The following is an 18,135-nucleotide window of genomic DNA, read 5'->3' on the forward strand; positions in this document are numbered from 1 at the left end:
CAACACATACACTCAGTCTTACTTTTGCTCAGTCTCATACTTCGTCTCTCTCTTCCAGTACTTTCCTCCAACTTTCCAGTTTGGCTGCCACTTCTTCTCTTGATTCTGCACACAGCACGATGTCATCTGCATACAACATAGTCCAAGACGCATCTTCTCTCACATCCTCCGTCACCACCTCCATCACAATATTAAACAGGAAAGGACTTAATGTAGACTTTTGATGCAAGCCAACTGTCACTGGAAAACTTTCTGCCACTCCCAGGCAGGTTCGAACACTTGTCTTCACATTTCTGTACATCTCCTGCACAACCTGACATATTTCTCTGGTACCTTCTTCTCCCTCAGACACCTCCAGACTTCTTGCCTTGGCACTCTATCATACTCTTTCTCCAGATCAATAAATACCAGGTGTAGCTCCCATTGCTTCTCTTGAAACTTTTCCATCATCTATCGTACCCCAAAGATAGCATCTGTGGCCGATTGACCATGAAGCAAAATTGCTCCTTTGCAATCTCCACCTCCTTCCTCAGTCTTCCATCAAGAACCCTTCCTAGGATTTTCATTGTGTGGGACATCAACTTTATTCCTCTGTAATTCTAGTAGTCTTGTGTATCCCCTTTACCCTTGTAGATAGAGACAAGAGTACGTTTCCTCAGGTATATTTTCCTGTTGGCAAACTTTCATGAACAGGTCAATTCCCTCTTCCCCCAGAGCCTTCCATGTCGCCACTGGAATCCTGTCTGGGCCCACCGATTTTCTGTTCTTCATCCTCTTCATGGCCTCCTTCACTTCCACTCTACTGATGTTCTGCACCATCCCCTCAGAAGGCTGCCCATCTTCTCTGTGAGTCCTCGCATTTTCCTCATTCAAAAGTCCTTCAAAGTATATTCTCCATCTGTTTCTTATGTCCACATCCCTCCATAATATTCTTCTGCAGTGCCTTTGATCTACCTCACATGTACGATGTCCTCTGAAGCCTCATGGTTCATCCACTTCAAAAATGGGTCATTTTCTTGGCGACATCGCAGTGAATCACAGATGGATATGCGATCAGTCATATTAGCCTCAGTCAATTCATGCTGCACCCAAACATTGAGTTTTGAAACATATCCCGGCTTGTGCAAATGGTTTTCAATGCTTGTATGTTCAGTACTGCAGCAATCTCCCGCACTGTTTGTGACGGATTTTTGTCGACGATATCCTTCATACCACTCTAATCTACCTCGGTTGGGTGACCGGCACGAGGTGCATCACTGAGGTCAAAATCTCCAGAACGGAATTTGGTAAACCACTTTTGGCATACACGTTCTGCTAAGGCACCATCCCCATATACGCTGCATATTTTTTTATGGGCCTCTGCAGCTCATTTGCCTTTTTTGAAATAAAAAAGCAAAATATGCCAGTAATGTAAGTTATTTCCTTTCATTTCTAAAAATATGTTACACACAGGCAACTGAAGTAGGCCGAATGAAAATTCACTGAAAGGTTATGTGAAATGTCGCCTTTCAACTGCGCAATAGTGTTGCATGGTAGCGCAACAATAGCGACAGGGGAAGCAGCGTAAACTTGTACTAATGCAAAAACCGAAAAAACTTATTTGCCAACCCAATATTTCATTCCCATCAAAAAAATCTGATTTATGAACATTAATGTACTTGACAATAATAAAATACCAAGTCTAATATATGAACAATGATGACAAAAAGTTGGTGTGTTTAAAATTATATTTATAATTTGTATGATTTAATATGATGATGGCAATGATAATGAAATGTATTCACCATAATGAAACACTCTGGCACTAAAGAAAGCAAAAAAGAAGTACACTTGTTCTTCTGAAAAAAATAAAATTTACTACTTACAGGATTTGGTGATGTGGGCTGTGATAGAATGCCAGCTTTTCCCAAAAGAATGCGAGATTTTCTCATCATATCCTAATACCAAAAATTGAATCATTATCAAATTAAAGGACTGATAAAAAAATAAAAATACATTTAATACTTCTTGGGATTCATTTCAGATTGCAAAAACTTTTTTAAAAGAAAAATTACAGATGGAACTTAAAAAAAAAAAAAAAAAAAAAAAAAAAAAAAAAAAAATTGAATTTGTTATGCTATTAAATATTGAGAAACATCTCCCAATCAGTTTTAATGAATTTGCTTTGCCAACAATAGATGGCTTAGTTGACATATATCATTATCACCAATTTCCTGATATGTACCCCAAATAGGTGTTCAGGTTACTATGAATAGCACTATATGATTAAGTTTACATTATTATTAATCACCTATCAAAAATTTTCCTCCAAATCAATCTATTACTTGTGAGCACTCCAATATCATCATCATATCTAACATTACATGCTTCTAAGGCACTTCTGAATGAATCAATCCACCTGAACATTGGTCTTCTTCCAGGTCTCTTTCCTGCCATCTTGGAATCAAACACCTCTTTTGCTAGCCTTTCTTCACCCATTCTATTTAAGTGGCCAGTCTAAGATTAGTTCTGCTAAAACCTTGATTGCTAACAATGTCAATTTCCTTTCTAATATCTGCATTTTTAATATGATTATGCCATTGATGCCATCGGTTCTCCCCCCTAATTTTTCTCAGAACCTTCATTTCTGTGGTCTGTAGTCTTTGATCAGCGCTTTATTTCTAACCCAACTCTCAGATCTATAACTTAAAACTGGTTTGAACACTGTCCTGTATACTGCAAGTTTGGTGTTTGGGCTAATTTCTCTCTTATTCCATATAAATTTATTCAGCTTGGCTACTCACCATACCAGCTCTGTTTATTCTGTTGTCTACTTCCAGATTTAACCTGCCATCTTCACTAAAAACTGTGCTCAAATAGCTGAAATATTTCATTTGTTCTATAGGAATTCCATTAAGAATGCAGCTGAAGTTTTTTTATGCTCCTGCATATTTTCATAGTTTGGTCGTTTTATTGCTGATTTTCATGATAAATTTGTTACAGATGTTATTTATTTTAGTTAGTGAATCCTGGAATCTTGACTTTGTGTTTAGGAGTACAACATCATTTGTATAAAGCAAAGAGCTAAGTTTGACATCCCCAATTCAAATATCAGCCATGATGTCACTTTCTTTCAAAATATGATCTATATTATGAAATTTTTCTTTCATAATGTGATCACATTATGAAAGAAAGTCGGCAACCAGCAGTCCACAGGCCACATATGGCCCAAAGATGCATTTTTGGTAGCCCATAAAAGGTTGGTCATACTTACATGGCATGTAGCCTGTATGTTGAATTATTTAAATAATACATTTTATAAGATAAATAATAAATTAAAAATAATTTTATACCCATACTTCATGATATCGCCATGCAACTTGGTGTGAGTCAACTGTGTGAGTTATCATGAGTGAGGATAACAAAGGAAACTTCATCTGACAACAACCGAGATTTTGGCACACTTTTGCAGTCACATTCCCTGGTCCGTCTTTCAATATAATTCCATAAATCAACTATTAGTCTATTTTCAGACCTATTTTCAGAGGATATATATTTGTTAAAAATAATTCAAAAATGGGTTCAAGAAAATGTAAAATTGCAGATGAAGGAAGAAGGTTTAATGATGAATGGAACAGCAAGTACTTCTTTACTGAAAATGGGGGTGAGCCCCTTTGTCTTATTTGTCATAAAAGTGTTGCTGTTATGAAAGAATATAATATCAGTCATCATTACGAGAATGAACATAAATTCCAATGTATTTGAACCGTGAACTTAGAAAAAATCAAATAAAAAAATTACAAGCTTCATTGACTGCTCAGCAAAACATATTTAAGAAGCAAAGTATTCATAATGAATCAGTTGTTTATGATAGTTATGTCATAGCAAAACTGGTTGCGAAAGAAGGAAGGCCTTATACAGATTAAGAATTTATTAAACAATGTTTGTTGGCTGTAATTAAACAAATATACCCAGAAAAGAAGACATTATTTCAAGATATTAGTTTATCTGCCAGGACTTGTAAAAGGCAAGTAGAAGAAATCAGTACAGATTTATTTGAGCAGCTTAAATTTAAAGCAAAATCATTTGATTGTTACGCTCTGGCAATGGATGAAAGTACTGCCATAACAGACACTGTGCAGTTAATGATATTTATTCAGGGCATCGATAGTGATTTTAACATTCATGAAGAATTGGTCAGTTTGTGTTAAAATAGTTTAAAAGGCACTGCAACTGGAAATTATTTGTTCATAAAAGTAAAAGAACTATTGATTCTTTAGAATTGGACTGGAAAAAATTAAAAAGTGTGACAACCGACGATGGAAGAAATATGTTTGGCTCTAACACTGGCGTAGTAGGTCGAATTTGTGCGAAATTACAGATTTTAGGTTATGATAATCCAATGGTGTTCCAATGCATCATTCATTAGGAAGCACTTTGTTGCAAAATTTTATCATCAATGAAAGACGTATGGACATTGTGATATCAACTGTAAATTATGTTCGATTTCAAGAATTCTTGATAGAAACAGAATATAAGAACGTTATCTACTACTCAGCTGTTAGATGGTTAAATAGAGGTGCTGTGTTAAAAAGTTTTTTTAATTTACGTGAAGAAATAGATATTTTCATGACAGAACATGAAAATACTGTCTCCACAACTATTGGATAAAAATGGATTACATCTCTTGCATTTATGGTAGACATTACAGCGTACCTTAATGAAATAAATTTGAACCTGCAGGGCAAAGGTAAATTACTAGCAGACCTGTTTCTGTCATAAAAGCTATTGAAGGCAAACTATGTCTGTTGAAGAAACACATGATGGAAGAAAATCAACATCATTATATATATTGCAAATTTGCATCTACAGTTGGATGACAAACACAAAAGGAAACTTTTGTTGGTATTATTGAAGATTTAAAAATGGAATTTTCAACATTAATATAGCATCTAAATGGGATTATTTTTGAACCCTTTTAATGTCGACATTGATGATGTATCAAACCAACTAGAGGTGGAAGTTTTAGAGTTACAACACAATGAAACATTAAACAACACGTTTTCGTTAGAAAATATTCAAAAATTTTATCGATGCTTACCAAAACAATTTGAAAGATTAATCAGTTTCACAAAGAAGATGATAGTCCCATGCGGAAGCACATACATTTGCGAGCAAGCATTTTCTGCCATGAGTTTTTGAAAAAATGAATTTTCTTCTCCATGGTGGACACAGGAAGTTAAAGAGGCAGTGAAGGAAAAGAAGAAAGCATATCAAAAAGTTCCTGGCAAATAATTCAGCTTTTACTCTTACAGAATACTTTAGTCTACTTATATTTTAGTCTACTAATATTTTAGTCTACAGTTCACAGTTGAGCAGCTCTCAGATGTGAACTGTAGACTAAAATACACAAAGATTATTGAAGAAAAAAGGAAAGAGTTTGAGAACAGAAATCAAACCTTGGAGATTCAGTGGCAAACTCTGAAAAAAACATCGACTGATTCTGCCAGAGAGGCATGTGGTGAGGTTTTGTGCCAGGATAAAAAAATCAGAACTCCCTGGTGGACACAGGAAGTTAAAGAGGCAGTGAAGGAAAAGAAGAAAGCATATCAAAAGTTCCTGGTAAATAAGTCAGCTTTTACTCTTACAGAATACAGAGACAAATGTAAGAAAGCTAATCAGTGTGTAAAACTAGCTAAACAAAAGTCATGGGAGGACGTCGGCAAGAATATAGAAAATAAATATCAAGAAGGTGGCAAAATATTCTGGAGGTTGTTGAAGAAGCTTAGGAATGGAGGAAAGAGTGTTGTAAAAGGAATCAGAGATGATAAAGGTGAAATTAAAACAGGAGAAAAAGATATCCTTGAAGTATGGAGTAATTACTTTGAAAAACTGCTAAATGAAACAAGCAGTGATGACAGCACAGTGATAAAAAACACTGACCAGGCATGCAGTCAGGAATACATATCCATACTTGAAGTAGAAAAAGCCATCAAAGGCTTGAAATGTGGAGAGGCAGCAGGAGTAGATGATATTCGACCAAAAATGCTGAAGTATGGTGGTATAAAAGTCTTACAGTGGCTGCACTGCATAGTTGAGAAGGACAGAGGGATGAATTCCCGATGATTGGAGAAGAGCTCTCATAGTACCCATATATAAAAAGGGAAATAAAACTGAATGTGAGAATTACAGAGGTATTTCCCTACTAAGTGTTCCCGGCAAGATCTATGCAAGTATACTTGAGAAACGGTTGAGAAGAATTGTGGAAAAACCTTGGTGAAGAACAAGCGGGATTCAGGCCAAATAGAGGCTCCCAGGATCAGATCTTCACTTTACGACAAATAGTCGAGAAAGCATGGGAATATAACAAAGATCTGTATTTAAGTTTTGTCGATTTGGAAAAGGCATATGACAAGGTGCCAAGAGAGAAGCTATTCAATACACTGCAGTTATATGATGTCAATGGGGCATTATATCAAGCAATACTTAGTCTTTATTTGAGTTGTAAGTCAGCAGTTAGAATTGAAAGAAGTACAGGAAGATGGTTTAATGTTAAATCTGGTGTGAGACAAGGATGTACATTATCCCCCCTGTTATTCATTATCTATATGGATCACATTATGAAAGAAAGTGGTATTAAACCTGATATCAAAATTGGAGATGTTAATGTCAGCTCTTTGCTGTATGCGGACGATGTTATACTTCTAAATAAATCCGCTACAAGTCTGCAAGATTCTCTGACTAAATTGAATAGCTGTTGTAATAGATATGGTATGAAGGTCAGCAATAAAAAGACAAAGACAATGAAAATAGGCAGAATCATTGAAAATGTCAACTGTGTTGTGAATAGAGAACCTGTGAATAGAGAAAAGCTACTTTCAGCTACTTGGGCACGATTTTTACTGAAAATGGTAAATTAAATATAGAAATAGACAACAGAATCAACAAAGCTGGTATGGTAGGAAGTCAATTGAATAAATTCATATGGAATAAGAGAGAAATTAGTCGGAACACTAAATTAGCTGTATACAAGACAGTGTTCAAACCAGTTTTAACTTATGGATCTGAGAGCTGGGTCAGAAGTAAAACACTTGACCAAAGACTAGAGACTGCAGATATGAGATTCCTGAGAAAGATGAGAGGCGTGAACAGATGGCATCAATGGCAATATCATATTAAAAATGAGGATATTAGGAAAGAACTTGACATTGTCAGCATCCAGGAATGCGTTAGCAGAGCTAATCTCAGGTGGTATGGTCACTTAAATAGAATGGGAGAGGAAAGATTAGCAAAACAAGTGTTCTCTGCCAGGTTGGCAGGAAAACGACCCAGAGGAAGACCAAGATATAGGTGGATTGATACGGTACAAAGTGCCTTAGACGATAGAAATATAAGATCTGATAATGTTGGAGTCTTGACAAGTAACAGACTGATTTGGAGGAAAATTGTAGATAGGAAGTTAGTAATGATGTAATTTTTTCATGTAGTACTGTCATATCCTGTACACCCCTTGAGGGTACATGGCAGGAATTTGATGATGATGATGATGAATTTTCTTCTTGACTGACTGATGAACATTTACATTCTTTGATTCAAATTTTCACCTCAAGATTATAAAGTGGATATAGATAATTTGGCTAAGGGAAAACAATTTTTCATACATAATAATAATAATTTTTCATTGAGTTTCATATCTCGTACTTTAAATATTTTGGTGTTTTTTAAGATTGATATAATATAAAATAAGTATTTTTTTAACTCACAATTTTCTCTTAATTAAATGTTCACGGTCCGATTATTAAAAATAAAAGTTGAATGTGGCCTGCCAGTCTGAAAAGCTTGCTGACTCCCTGATATAGACAATGAATAAGAGTGGAGATAAAGTGCATCCTTGTCTTACCTGATTTTACATCAAACCATCTTCCTGTATTTCCTTCATTTCTAATTGCTGACTTACAACTTAAATATTGTATTCCATTCACCCCATTTAATTGTAATGGTTTGAAAAGCTTTTCTCTGGGCATCTTACTGTATGAATTTTCCAGATATACAAAACTTAAGTACAGATCCTTGCATATTCCCACGATTTCTCAACTATTTGTCTTAAAGTGAAAATCTGATCTTGACAACCTCTATTTTGCCTGAACCCAGCTTGTTCTTCTCCAAGTTTTTCTTCCACAATCTTTCTCAACCTCTTTTCAAGTATGCTTGCATAAATCTTACCTAGACCACTTAGTAGAGAAATTCCTCTGTAATTCTCACAATCAGTTTTATTCCCTGTTTTATAGGTGGTATGAGAACTCTATTCCAATCATCTGGAATTCGATCTTCTGACCAGGCCCTCTGAATTATGCAGTGTGGTCATTGTAAAACTTTTATACCTCCAAACTTAAGCATTTCTGGTCAAATATCATCTACTTCAGCTGCTTTCCACATTTCAAGTTTTTGAAGGCTTTTTCTATCTCAAGTATTGATATGTGCTCCTCTTTGCATCCCACTTGAAAATTTTCTAATATGGTTCTGTTATTGCTTTGTTCATTTAACAGTTTTCAAAGTAATTACTCCAGACATCTAGGATAGCCTTCAGTTTTCCTGTTACCTTTATTCTCTTTGATTCTTTTTACAATACTCTTTCCTCCATTTCTAAGCTTCTTCAACAGCTACCAGAACATTTGTCATCTTTCGGTCAAAATGTTCTGGAAGCTATTGAGAGCTCTCTGATCTCAAAACCAAACTGCCAAGGGTTCAAACTGTTACCACAACAAGAATGTTTATGAATGTCTAGATTTCCTTTCCTTCATAGTTACATGTTAATCAGTATTCATTATGTTACAAAAACTTCAGTTTAATAAGAATCAAATTAATCACCTCGCTTTTCAAACTCCATATCAAGGTCATCGGCTGGAGTATACACATATAAACAAAGAAACAAGCTATATTTCATATCCCATTCCCTCAGCCATATGGCTGGTGAGGGTAGCTATATTCTTCCATATTAGGGAGATGATTATGAGCAAGGTGGTTTCCCATGGCCTTCCTTGCAGTACTATTTCCTATGGGGCCAGGTTGCAGAATGAAACAAACCCCAGATAAACTGGTGGTAAAAACCCTACTGTCTGTACCCAAGACCTGCTAACTTCGTTATGGCTGAGGAAGATCCTTAAGCTCCTCATGTCGCCGAAAGGAATTGAATCTAGGATACTGCTTCCCCAGGCATATAGTTTGCAAAGCACAAAGCCACTAAGCTAACCATGCAGACAAGCTATATTTAGCATACCATATAGATTGTAATGTAGCTTGTTTCGGGGTGCTTAAAGGTCAAAGCTATATAACTGAGAGGAGACCTCCACATAGCCTTCAAAGGAATGCAGAGAACCGACCAGGGCTTCTGACCTAATGTCCAATTCTCACCTTCTCGTGGTGCTCCGTTAGGTATCTACCTGGATACTGAATGAACGAGGATGGGCTGGAAATTAGTGATTTAGCTGACCAAATTGTATTCTTATTGGCTTAAACCAATATACAAAATGATGTTACAACATGACAGAATTTCATGCCAGCTGGGGCGTCACCCAGTTAATCAAGGGCCCCCGTTGTTTTCACCAGGGTACCAGGGCAAACAGATAAAAGTCAGCTGTTGGAACAAATCTGAAAGCACACCCCAACTCAACATCACCAGAGTGAAAGATCGGTACTATCAACATAAGAAGCCTGAATGGCAAAGAAATGGAGCTAGCTGAAGAATTAGATAAGTACCACATCGAAATAATACGGGTGACAAACAAAAAAGGCAAAAACAGGTGACATCTTTCTGAGTAATAAATACAAAATGTTATATTCAGGCAATGACAATCAAGGAAAAGAGGAGTAGCCATAGTATTCAACAAAAAATACGAGGCTAATCTTCTTGGATGGCAGGCAGTCTCAAGTAGAGTGATGTGGGTAAATATCAGAATGGGGAATTGGACAATGAGACTTATTTGTGCCTATGGTCCCACAGAAGGTTCCTCCACTTCTACTAAGGTAGAAGTGGAGGAATTTTTTGAGCATTTTAGAAAAAGCAACTGACACAATGAAAAAGGAAAAGTTGGTCCTTGTTGGGGATCTAAATAGCAGAGTAGGAAATGATTGTCAGACATACAAAAATATTTTGGGAAAATTTGAAAAAAAAAAAAAAAAAACAGCAAAGCTAATAATGGCAAATACCTGTTGAATTCCTGCTCAGGACGACTGGTTATTACCAACACCATGTTCCAACATAAAAATGTGCACAAATTCACATGGAGAGAAGAGGCAAGGAATAAGAAAAATCTCATTGACTATGTTACTGTTGATAGTGATGTTTTCTCCCTGGTGCAGGACACCAGTGTACAGAGGATTTGAAATTGGAAGTGATCACCATTTAGTCTTGAGCAGGATAAAATTGAATTTCATATTGAAAAGAATAACATGTGAGAAAGTTTTAAAGCGAATAAAAGTTGAGCAGCTCTCAGATGTGAACTGTAGACTAAAATACACAAATGTTATTCAAGAAAAAATGAAGGAATAACTAACTCTTATTTAGAAGTATTGGTCAAGTGTTAATAAACTATTTAATAACCAACTAGTTTTGCCAGCTATTGCTGTCGGCATCTTCAGGGTACAAATAAGGTATGCAAAGTAAATTACAAGCTAGATGTTAACTGATAATTCTAATTTAATAACAAAATAATACTGAGCATGAACAATACATCTGTTGTGGATACATGATTTACTTGTTGAGAACATTTTGTAGTTGGCGCTGAAGTTCATTTCATGTGTGTTTAGTGATCTGATTAAGGTCTTCCATATATCAGGTAGGATTAAACCTTGATTCCTGTTGAGGTTTTTTGTGGAAAGGTTGACTGCAGCTGCTTCTTTGAAGATTCCGGAACGGCAGTTTTCTTCTATATAAGGCATATAACTTTTATTCCATTCAATAATGTGGTTGGTTGTAGAGAAGTGGGAAGAAAGGCCAGATATATCTTGTCTGTTATTTTTTACATAACCGATGTGTTCCCTTTGTCTCATTTCAAAGCATCTAGATGTCTCTGACCAATGTAACTAAGACCACAGGAACAAGGGATGTTGTAAATTCCAGCATACTTGTAGAAAGAATGGAAGTCTTTCGGTGACCTTAGAAATTTCTGAATAGTTTCAACTGGCTTGAAGGTCACTCTAATATTGTGTGGTTTTAGGAGGAGAGCCAGTTATTTGGAAATGGTACCAATGTATGGAATAGCTACAGTGTTAAATAAGAGTTAGTTATTCATTAATCTCTGTGGGCAAGAATTATAACAATTTTCAAAAAATGAAGGAGTTTAAGAGCAGGAACCAAACATTGGAGATTCAGTAGAGAATAGCCCTGAAGAAAACATTGATTGATTCAGTAGAGAATAGCCCTGAAGAAAACATTGATTGATTCAACTAGAGAGGCATGTGGTGAGGTTGTGTGCAAGGATAGAAAAATCAGACCTCCATGGTGGACACAGGAAGTTAAACAGGCAGTGAAGGAAAAGAAGAAAGCATATCAAAAGTTCCTGACAAACAAGTCAGCTTGTGCTCTTAGACACAAATGTAAGAAAGCTAAACACTGTGTAAAATTAGCAAGACAAAAGTCATGGGAGGACTTTGAAAAGAACATAGAAAATAAATATCAAGAAGGTGGCAAGATATTCTGGATGTTGTTGAAGAAGCTCAGAAATGGAGGAAAGACTGCTTGTAAAAGGTATTAAAAATGAAAAAGGTGATATGAAAACAGGAGAAAAAGATATCCTTGAAGTATGGAGTAATTACTTTGAAAAACTGCTAAATGAAACAAGCAGTGATGACAGCACAGTGGTAAAAGACACTGACCAGGCATGCAGTAAGGAATACAATCATAATTGAAGTAGAAAAAAATCATCAAAAGCCTGAAATGTGAAAAGGCAGCAGGAGTAAAGGATATTCGACCAGAAATGCTTTAGTATAGAGTTATAAAAGCCATACAGTGGATGCACTGTATTGCTCAGTTGGCCTGGGCAGCGGAACGAATTCCAGATGATTGGAGTAGAGCTCTCATAGTACCCATATATAAAAAGGGAAATAAAACTGAATGTGAGAATTACAGAGGTATTTCCCTACTGAGTGTTCCTGGCAAGATCTATGCAAGTATACTTGAGAAACAGTTGAGAAGAATTGTGGAAGAGAAGCTTGGTGAAGAACAAGCTGGATTCAGGCCAAATACAGGCTGTCAGGATCAGATTTTCACTTTATGACAGATAGCTGAGAAATCATGGGAATATAACAAGAGATCTGTATTTAAGTGTTGTAGATCTGGGAAAGGCATATGAAAAGGTGCCAAGAAAGAAGCTATTCCAAACGCTACAGTTATACGGTGTTAATGGATCATTATATCAAGCTATACTTAGTCTTCGAGTTATTTGTTTATTTGTACTCTGCCAGGTTGGCAGGAAAAAGATCCAGAGGTAGACCAAGATATAGGTGGATAAATACAGTAAAAATTGCCTCAGGTCAGCAGTTATAATTGAAGTACAGGAAGATGGTTTAATGTTAAATCTGGTGTGAGACAAGGATGTACATTATCCATCTGTTATTCATTATCTATATGGATCACATTATGAAGGAAAGTGGTATTAAACATGATATCAAAATTGGGGATGTTAATGTCAGCTCTTTGCTTTATGCGGATGATGTTATACTTCTAAATAAATCCGCTACAAGTTTGCAAGATTCTCTGACTAAATTGAATAGCTGTTGTAATAGATATGGTATGAAGGTCAGCAATAAAAAGACAAAGACAATGAAAATAGGCAGAATCATGGAAAATATCAACTGAATTGTGAATGGAGAACTTATAGAACAAGTAAAACATTTCAGCTATTTAGGCATGATTTTTAGTGAAGATGGTAAGTTAAATAAGGAAATAGACAACAGAATCAACAAAGCTGGTAAGGGAAAGTCAGCTGAATAAATTTATATGGAAGAAGAGAGAAATTAGCCAAACCACTAAATTATCTGTATACAGGACAGTAATTTAAACTAATTTTAACTTATGGGCTAGAAGTAAAACATTTGACCAAAGACGAGAAATGCAGATATGAGAGTCCTTAAAAAGATTAGGGGCATGAACAGATGGCATTAATGGCAATATCATATTAAAAACAAAGATATTAGGAAAGAACTTCATAGTGCCAGCAGAGACGGCGCTAGTGTCTCTGTCGCCAGCATGCAACGTCTATCTAAGCCCCCCCTGTAACAATCCGGGCATGTGTGGTTCTTTTATGATAATAAAAATTTAAATTATTTGAAATTATTTAAATAAATTTAGACAAAACAGCCACACGTTGGTTTGCTAAATGTAATGAACTGGGAGTGTTGACTAGGCAGGATAATCATTAAAAACCCGAATATTCAAAAAAATTCTCAAAAGTTAAAGGAAATTTTGATAAAGCCACTTCATTTTAATCATTGAATATAATGATACAGGGATTATAGCCTTCTCACCGACCCGATCGCTAACAAAATTAAATAAATTTTAATTTAAGTTAAAATTTGTTTGAACTAAAGTTTAAAATATTCTTGCATTTTACAAGTTACTAAATTCTTAGTAACTTGTAAAAAAATTTTACTAATTTTTATAAGTGGAACTATCTTTTAGGAAAATAAAAGAAACTCAAGATAGATGAGAAAATAAGAAAAGAATTCAGAAATAATTAGAACATTTAATATAAGTATTCAAAAAATAACATCCTTACAGAATACAAGGCTAATCTTCTTGGATGACTGGCAGTCTCAAGTAGAGTAATGTGGGCAAATATGAGAATGGGGAACTGGACAATGAGACTTATTTGTGCCTATGGTCCCACAGAAGGTTCTACTAAGATAGAAGTGGAGGAATTTTTTGAGGCTTTAGAAAAAGCAACTGACACAATGAAAAAGGAAAAGCTGGTCCTTGTTGGGGATCTAAATAGCAGAGTAGGAAATGATTGTGAGACATACAAAAATATTTTGGGAAAATTTGAAAAAAAAAAGAGCAAAGCTAATAATAATGGTAAATACCTGTTGGATTCCAGCTCAGGACATCGACTGGTTATCACCAACACCATGTTCCAAGATAAAAATGTGCACAAATTCACATGGAGAGAAGAGGCAAGGAATAAGAAAAGTCTCATTGACTGTGTTATTGTTCATTGTGATGTTTTCTCTCTGGTGCAGACACTAGAGTATACATAGGATTTGAAATTGGAAGTGATCACTATTTAGCCTTGAGCAGGATGAAATTGAATTTCATATTGAAAAGAATAACATGTAATAAAGTTTTAAAGTGAATAAAAGTTGAGCAGCTCTCAGATGTGAGCTGTAGACTAAAATACACAAAGATTATTGGAGAAAAAATGAAAGAGTTTCAGAAAAGGAAGCAAACCTTGGAGATTCAGTGGCAAACTCTGAAGAAAACATTGATTGATTCTGCCAGAGAGGCGTGTGGTGAGGTCGTCTGCAAGGTTAAAAAATCAGAACTCCCTGGTGGACACAGGAAGTTAAAGAGGAAGTGAAGGAAAAGAAGAAAGCATATCAAAAGTTCCTAGCAAATAAGTCAGCTTGTGCTCTTAGAGAATACAGAGACAAATGCAAGAATGCTAAACACTGTGTAAAACTAGCTAAACAAAAGTCATGGGAGAACTTTGGTAAGAACATAGAAAATAAATATCAAGAAGGTGACAAAATATTCTAGAGGTTGTTGAAGAAGCTTAAGAATGGAGGAAAGAGTGCTGTAAAAGGAATTAGAGATGATAAAGGTGACATGAAAACAGGAGAAAAAGATATCCTTGAAGTATGGAGTAATTAATTTGAAAAACTGCTAAATGAAACAAGCAGTGATGACAGCACAGTGGTAAAAAACACTGACCAGGCATGCAGTCAGGAATACATATCCATACTTGAAGCAGAAAAAGCCATCAACGGCTTGAAATGTGGAAAGGCAGCAGGAGTAGATGATATTCGACCAGAAACTGAAGTATGGTGGTATTAGAGTCTTACAGTGGCTGCACTGCATAGTTCAGAAAGCCTGGACAGAGGGACGAATTCCCAATGATTGGAGTAGAGCTCTCACAGTACCCATATATAAAAAAGGGAAATAAAACTGAATGTGAGAATTACAGAGGTGTTTCCCTACTGAGTGTTCCTGGCGAGATCTATGCAAGTATACTTGAGAAACAGTTGAGAAGAATTGTGGAAGAAAAGCTTGGTGAAGAACAAGCTGGATTCAGGCCAAACAGAGGCTGTCAAGATCAGATCTTCACTTTACGACAAATAGTCGAGAAAGCATGGGAATACAACAGAGATCTGTATTTAAGTTTTGTCGATTTGGAAAAGGCATATGAAAAGGTGCCAAGAGAGAAGCTATTCCATACGCTACAGTTATATGGTGTCAATGGGGCATTATATCAAGCAATACTTAGTCTTTATTTGAGTTGTAAGTCAGTAGTTAGAATGAAGGAAATACAGGAAGATGGTTTAATGTTAAATCTGGTGTGAGACAAGGATGTATGTTATCCCCACTGTTATTCATTATCTATATGGATCACATTATGAAGAAAAGTGGTATTAAACATATCAAAATTGGAGATGTTAATGTCAGCTCTTTGCTTTATGCGGACGATGTATTCTTCTAAATAAATCCGCTACAAATCTGCAAGATTCTCTGACTAAATTGAATAGCTGTTGTAATAGATATGGTATGAAGGTCAATAATAAAAAGACATAGACAATGAAAATAGGCAGAATCATTGAAAATGTCAGATGTGTTGTGAATGGAGAACCTGTGGAACAAGTGAAACATTTCAGCTACTTAGGCACGATTTTTACTGAAGATGGCAAATTAAATATGGAAATAGACAACAGAATCAGCAAAGCTGGTATGGTAGGAAGTCAACTGAATAAATTCATGTGGAATAAGAGAGAAATTAGTCGGAACACTAAATTAGCTGTATACAAGACAGTGTTCAAACCAGTTTTAACTTATGGAGCTGAGAGCTGGGGTCAGAAATAAAACACTTGACCAAAGACTAGAGACCGCAGATATGAGAGTCCTGAGAAAGATTATAGGCGTGAACAGATGGCATTCCTAATATCTTTGTTTTTATTAAAAACAAGGATATTAGGAAATAACTTGACATTGTCAGCATCCAGGAATGCATTAGCAGAGCTAATCTCAGGTGGTATGGCCACTTAAACAGAATGGGAGAGGAAAGATTAGCAAAACAAGTGTTCTCTGCCAGGTTGGCAGGAAAACGACCCAGAGGAAGACCAAGATATAGGTGGATTGATACGGTACAAAGTGCCTTAGACGATAGAAATATAAGATCTGATAATGTTGGAGTCTTGACAAGTAACAGACTGATTTGGAGGAAAATTGTAGATAGGAAGTTAGTATTGATGTAATTTTTTTCATGTAGTACTATCATATCCTGTACACCCCTTGAGGGTACATGACAGAAATTTGATGATGATGATTAACGCCAAACTATCAAGCCTTTTTTTGTGACATACTTCTTAAGTAGGTTTTTAATCGATTTCAACTTAGAAAAGGAACGTTCACCACTCGCTACACTAACAGGTAAGGTTAATAGTATTCTTAAACCAATTGAAAAGTTAGGAAAGATAAATTATTGGACACCATAAAATTAGGAATATTGAAAGGGTTTTGAATATTTAAATTATCCTTCCGAAAAATATCCCGGAAAGCACATAACTCGTCATATAGTTCTATTGCATTTACATCTTTATTGTTGCCGCCCTTCAAGACAATCTCTAAATCGTCACAATTTTTTCGAAAATCTTCGTTATTAATTTGTAGTAATCTATACAAGAAATTGAAATTATCATAATCTGTGTTTAGTTGTTCAAACCATTCTATTAACGTTGCAACGTCTAGAAGTGTATAAAACACATTCACTCTAAATTTATTTTTTGGCGATTGTGGCGTTTCGTCGTAATGCTCGTAGTCAAATTGTCGAACTTTATGTACCAGTTTTAAATTCTTGTTCTCCGTCCACCTCTTCACTCAGTTCTTTTGTCGTTTTAGAACTTCTTTAAAATTTGCATCTAATCGATACTCTTGTAAGAATATTTTTAAGTTTTTGATATATTCTAAAGCAAGTGTAATGTTCATATTTTTGTCTTGAAGCATTTTACTCACAGGGTTTATTCTGTTAAATAAATCATGCCCAGTTTTAAGAGAGCAAATAAATTTGTAGTCCTTTATTTTAGCACATAATGTTTGTGCTTCATGCTGAGTTTCTTTATTAAAGTTTTCATTATTTAAAATTTCAAAAAGTGCATCGTAAATTTCTCCTAACTGATATTGTAGAGGGCAGATTGCATTAATTTTACTTTCCCATCGCATTTCTGATGACTGTTTCAATGTTAATTTTTTTACGAACTTTAAAAGGTTCCCCAACGTTTGTAAGAGAATGAAAAGAAATTGTATATTTCTTGAATAATTACAAATAAACGAATTGTATCTGCATTCCCTTTGGCTGCATCGTTAATGATTAAATTTTGAGTATGAGCAGCACATGGCACGTTAAAAGCTCGAGGATTTTTGTTTAAAAGCAAATTTTGGAGCCCATATTTTTTCCCTTTCATATTTGCCCCATTGTCATACCCTTGACCTTGCATGTCTTCAATGGGAATGTTCCATTTTCCAGTTGTTCCATTATTGTTGCACATAAACCACGTCCTGTGGAATCTGATATATCAGGCAAAACCTAAAAGGTTTTCCCTGATCTTGACAATTCCATTGTCACAGTGAAACAAAGTGAATAATAATGATAATGGTCATTTGTTCTGTTTTACTTACATCAGGTGTGCAGTCTAAAATTATGAAATAATATTTAGATTTTCGAATTGGTAATAAAATTGTATCCCTGACTGCGTTATTCAAAGTTTCCAATATTTCATTTTGACTGTCTTTACTCAAACAGTGTACTCTATTATTTCGTTGTAGGGTCCTTTCAATATGATTTTCCATAATGGGATCAAACTTCGTAAACAGTTCGACTAATTTTAAAAAATTGCCATTATTCCTTTCATATAATTTATCAGATGATCCACGAAAATTTAAATTTTGGCTAC

General features: G+C 35.4%; 1 protein-coding gene across 1 annotated transcript in view; it reads right to left on the reverse strand.

Moving 5' to 3' along the window:
* Positions 1–18,135, reverse strand: part of LOC150107421 (transcription initiation factor TFIID subunit 1-like) — a 688,572-nt gene that overhangs the window by 419,610 nt on the left and 250,827 nt on the right. The window contains exon 15 of the mRNA XM_090391849.1: positions 1,866–1,937. Within this exon, the coding sequence (XP_090247975.1) occupies positions 1,866–1,937 (72 nt within the window). The remainder of the gene's footprint in view (positions 1–1,865; positions 1,938–18,135) is intronic.

Source organism: Typopeltis vanoorti, chromosome 4, assembly GCF_054136105.1.
Source record: "Typopeltis vanoorti isolate ZY-2024b chromosome 4, IOZ_Tvanoo_1.0, whole genome shotgun sequence".
Taxonomy (NCBI): Eukaryota; Metazoa; Arthropoda; class Arachnida; order Uropygi; family Thelyphonidae; genus Typopeltis; species Typopeltis vanoorti.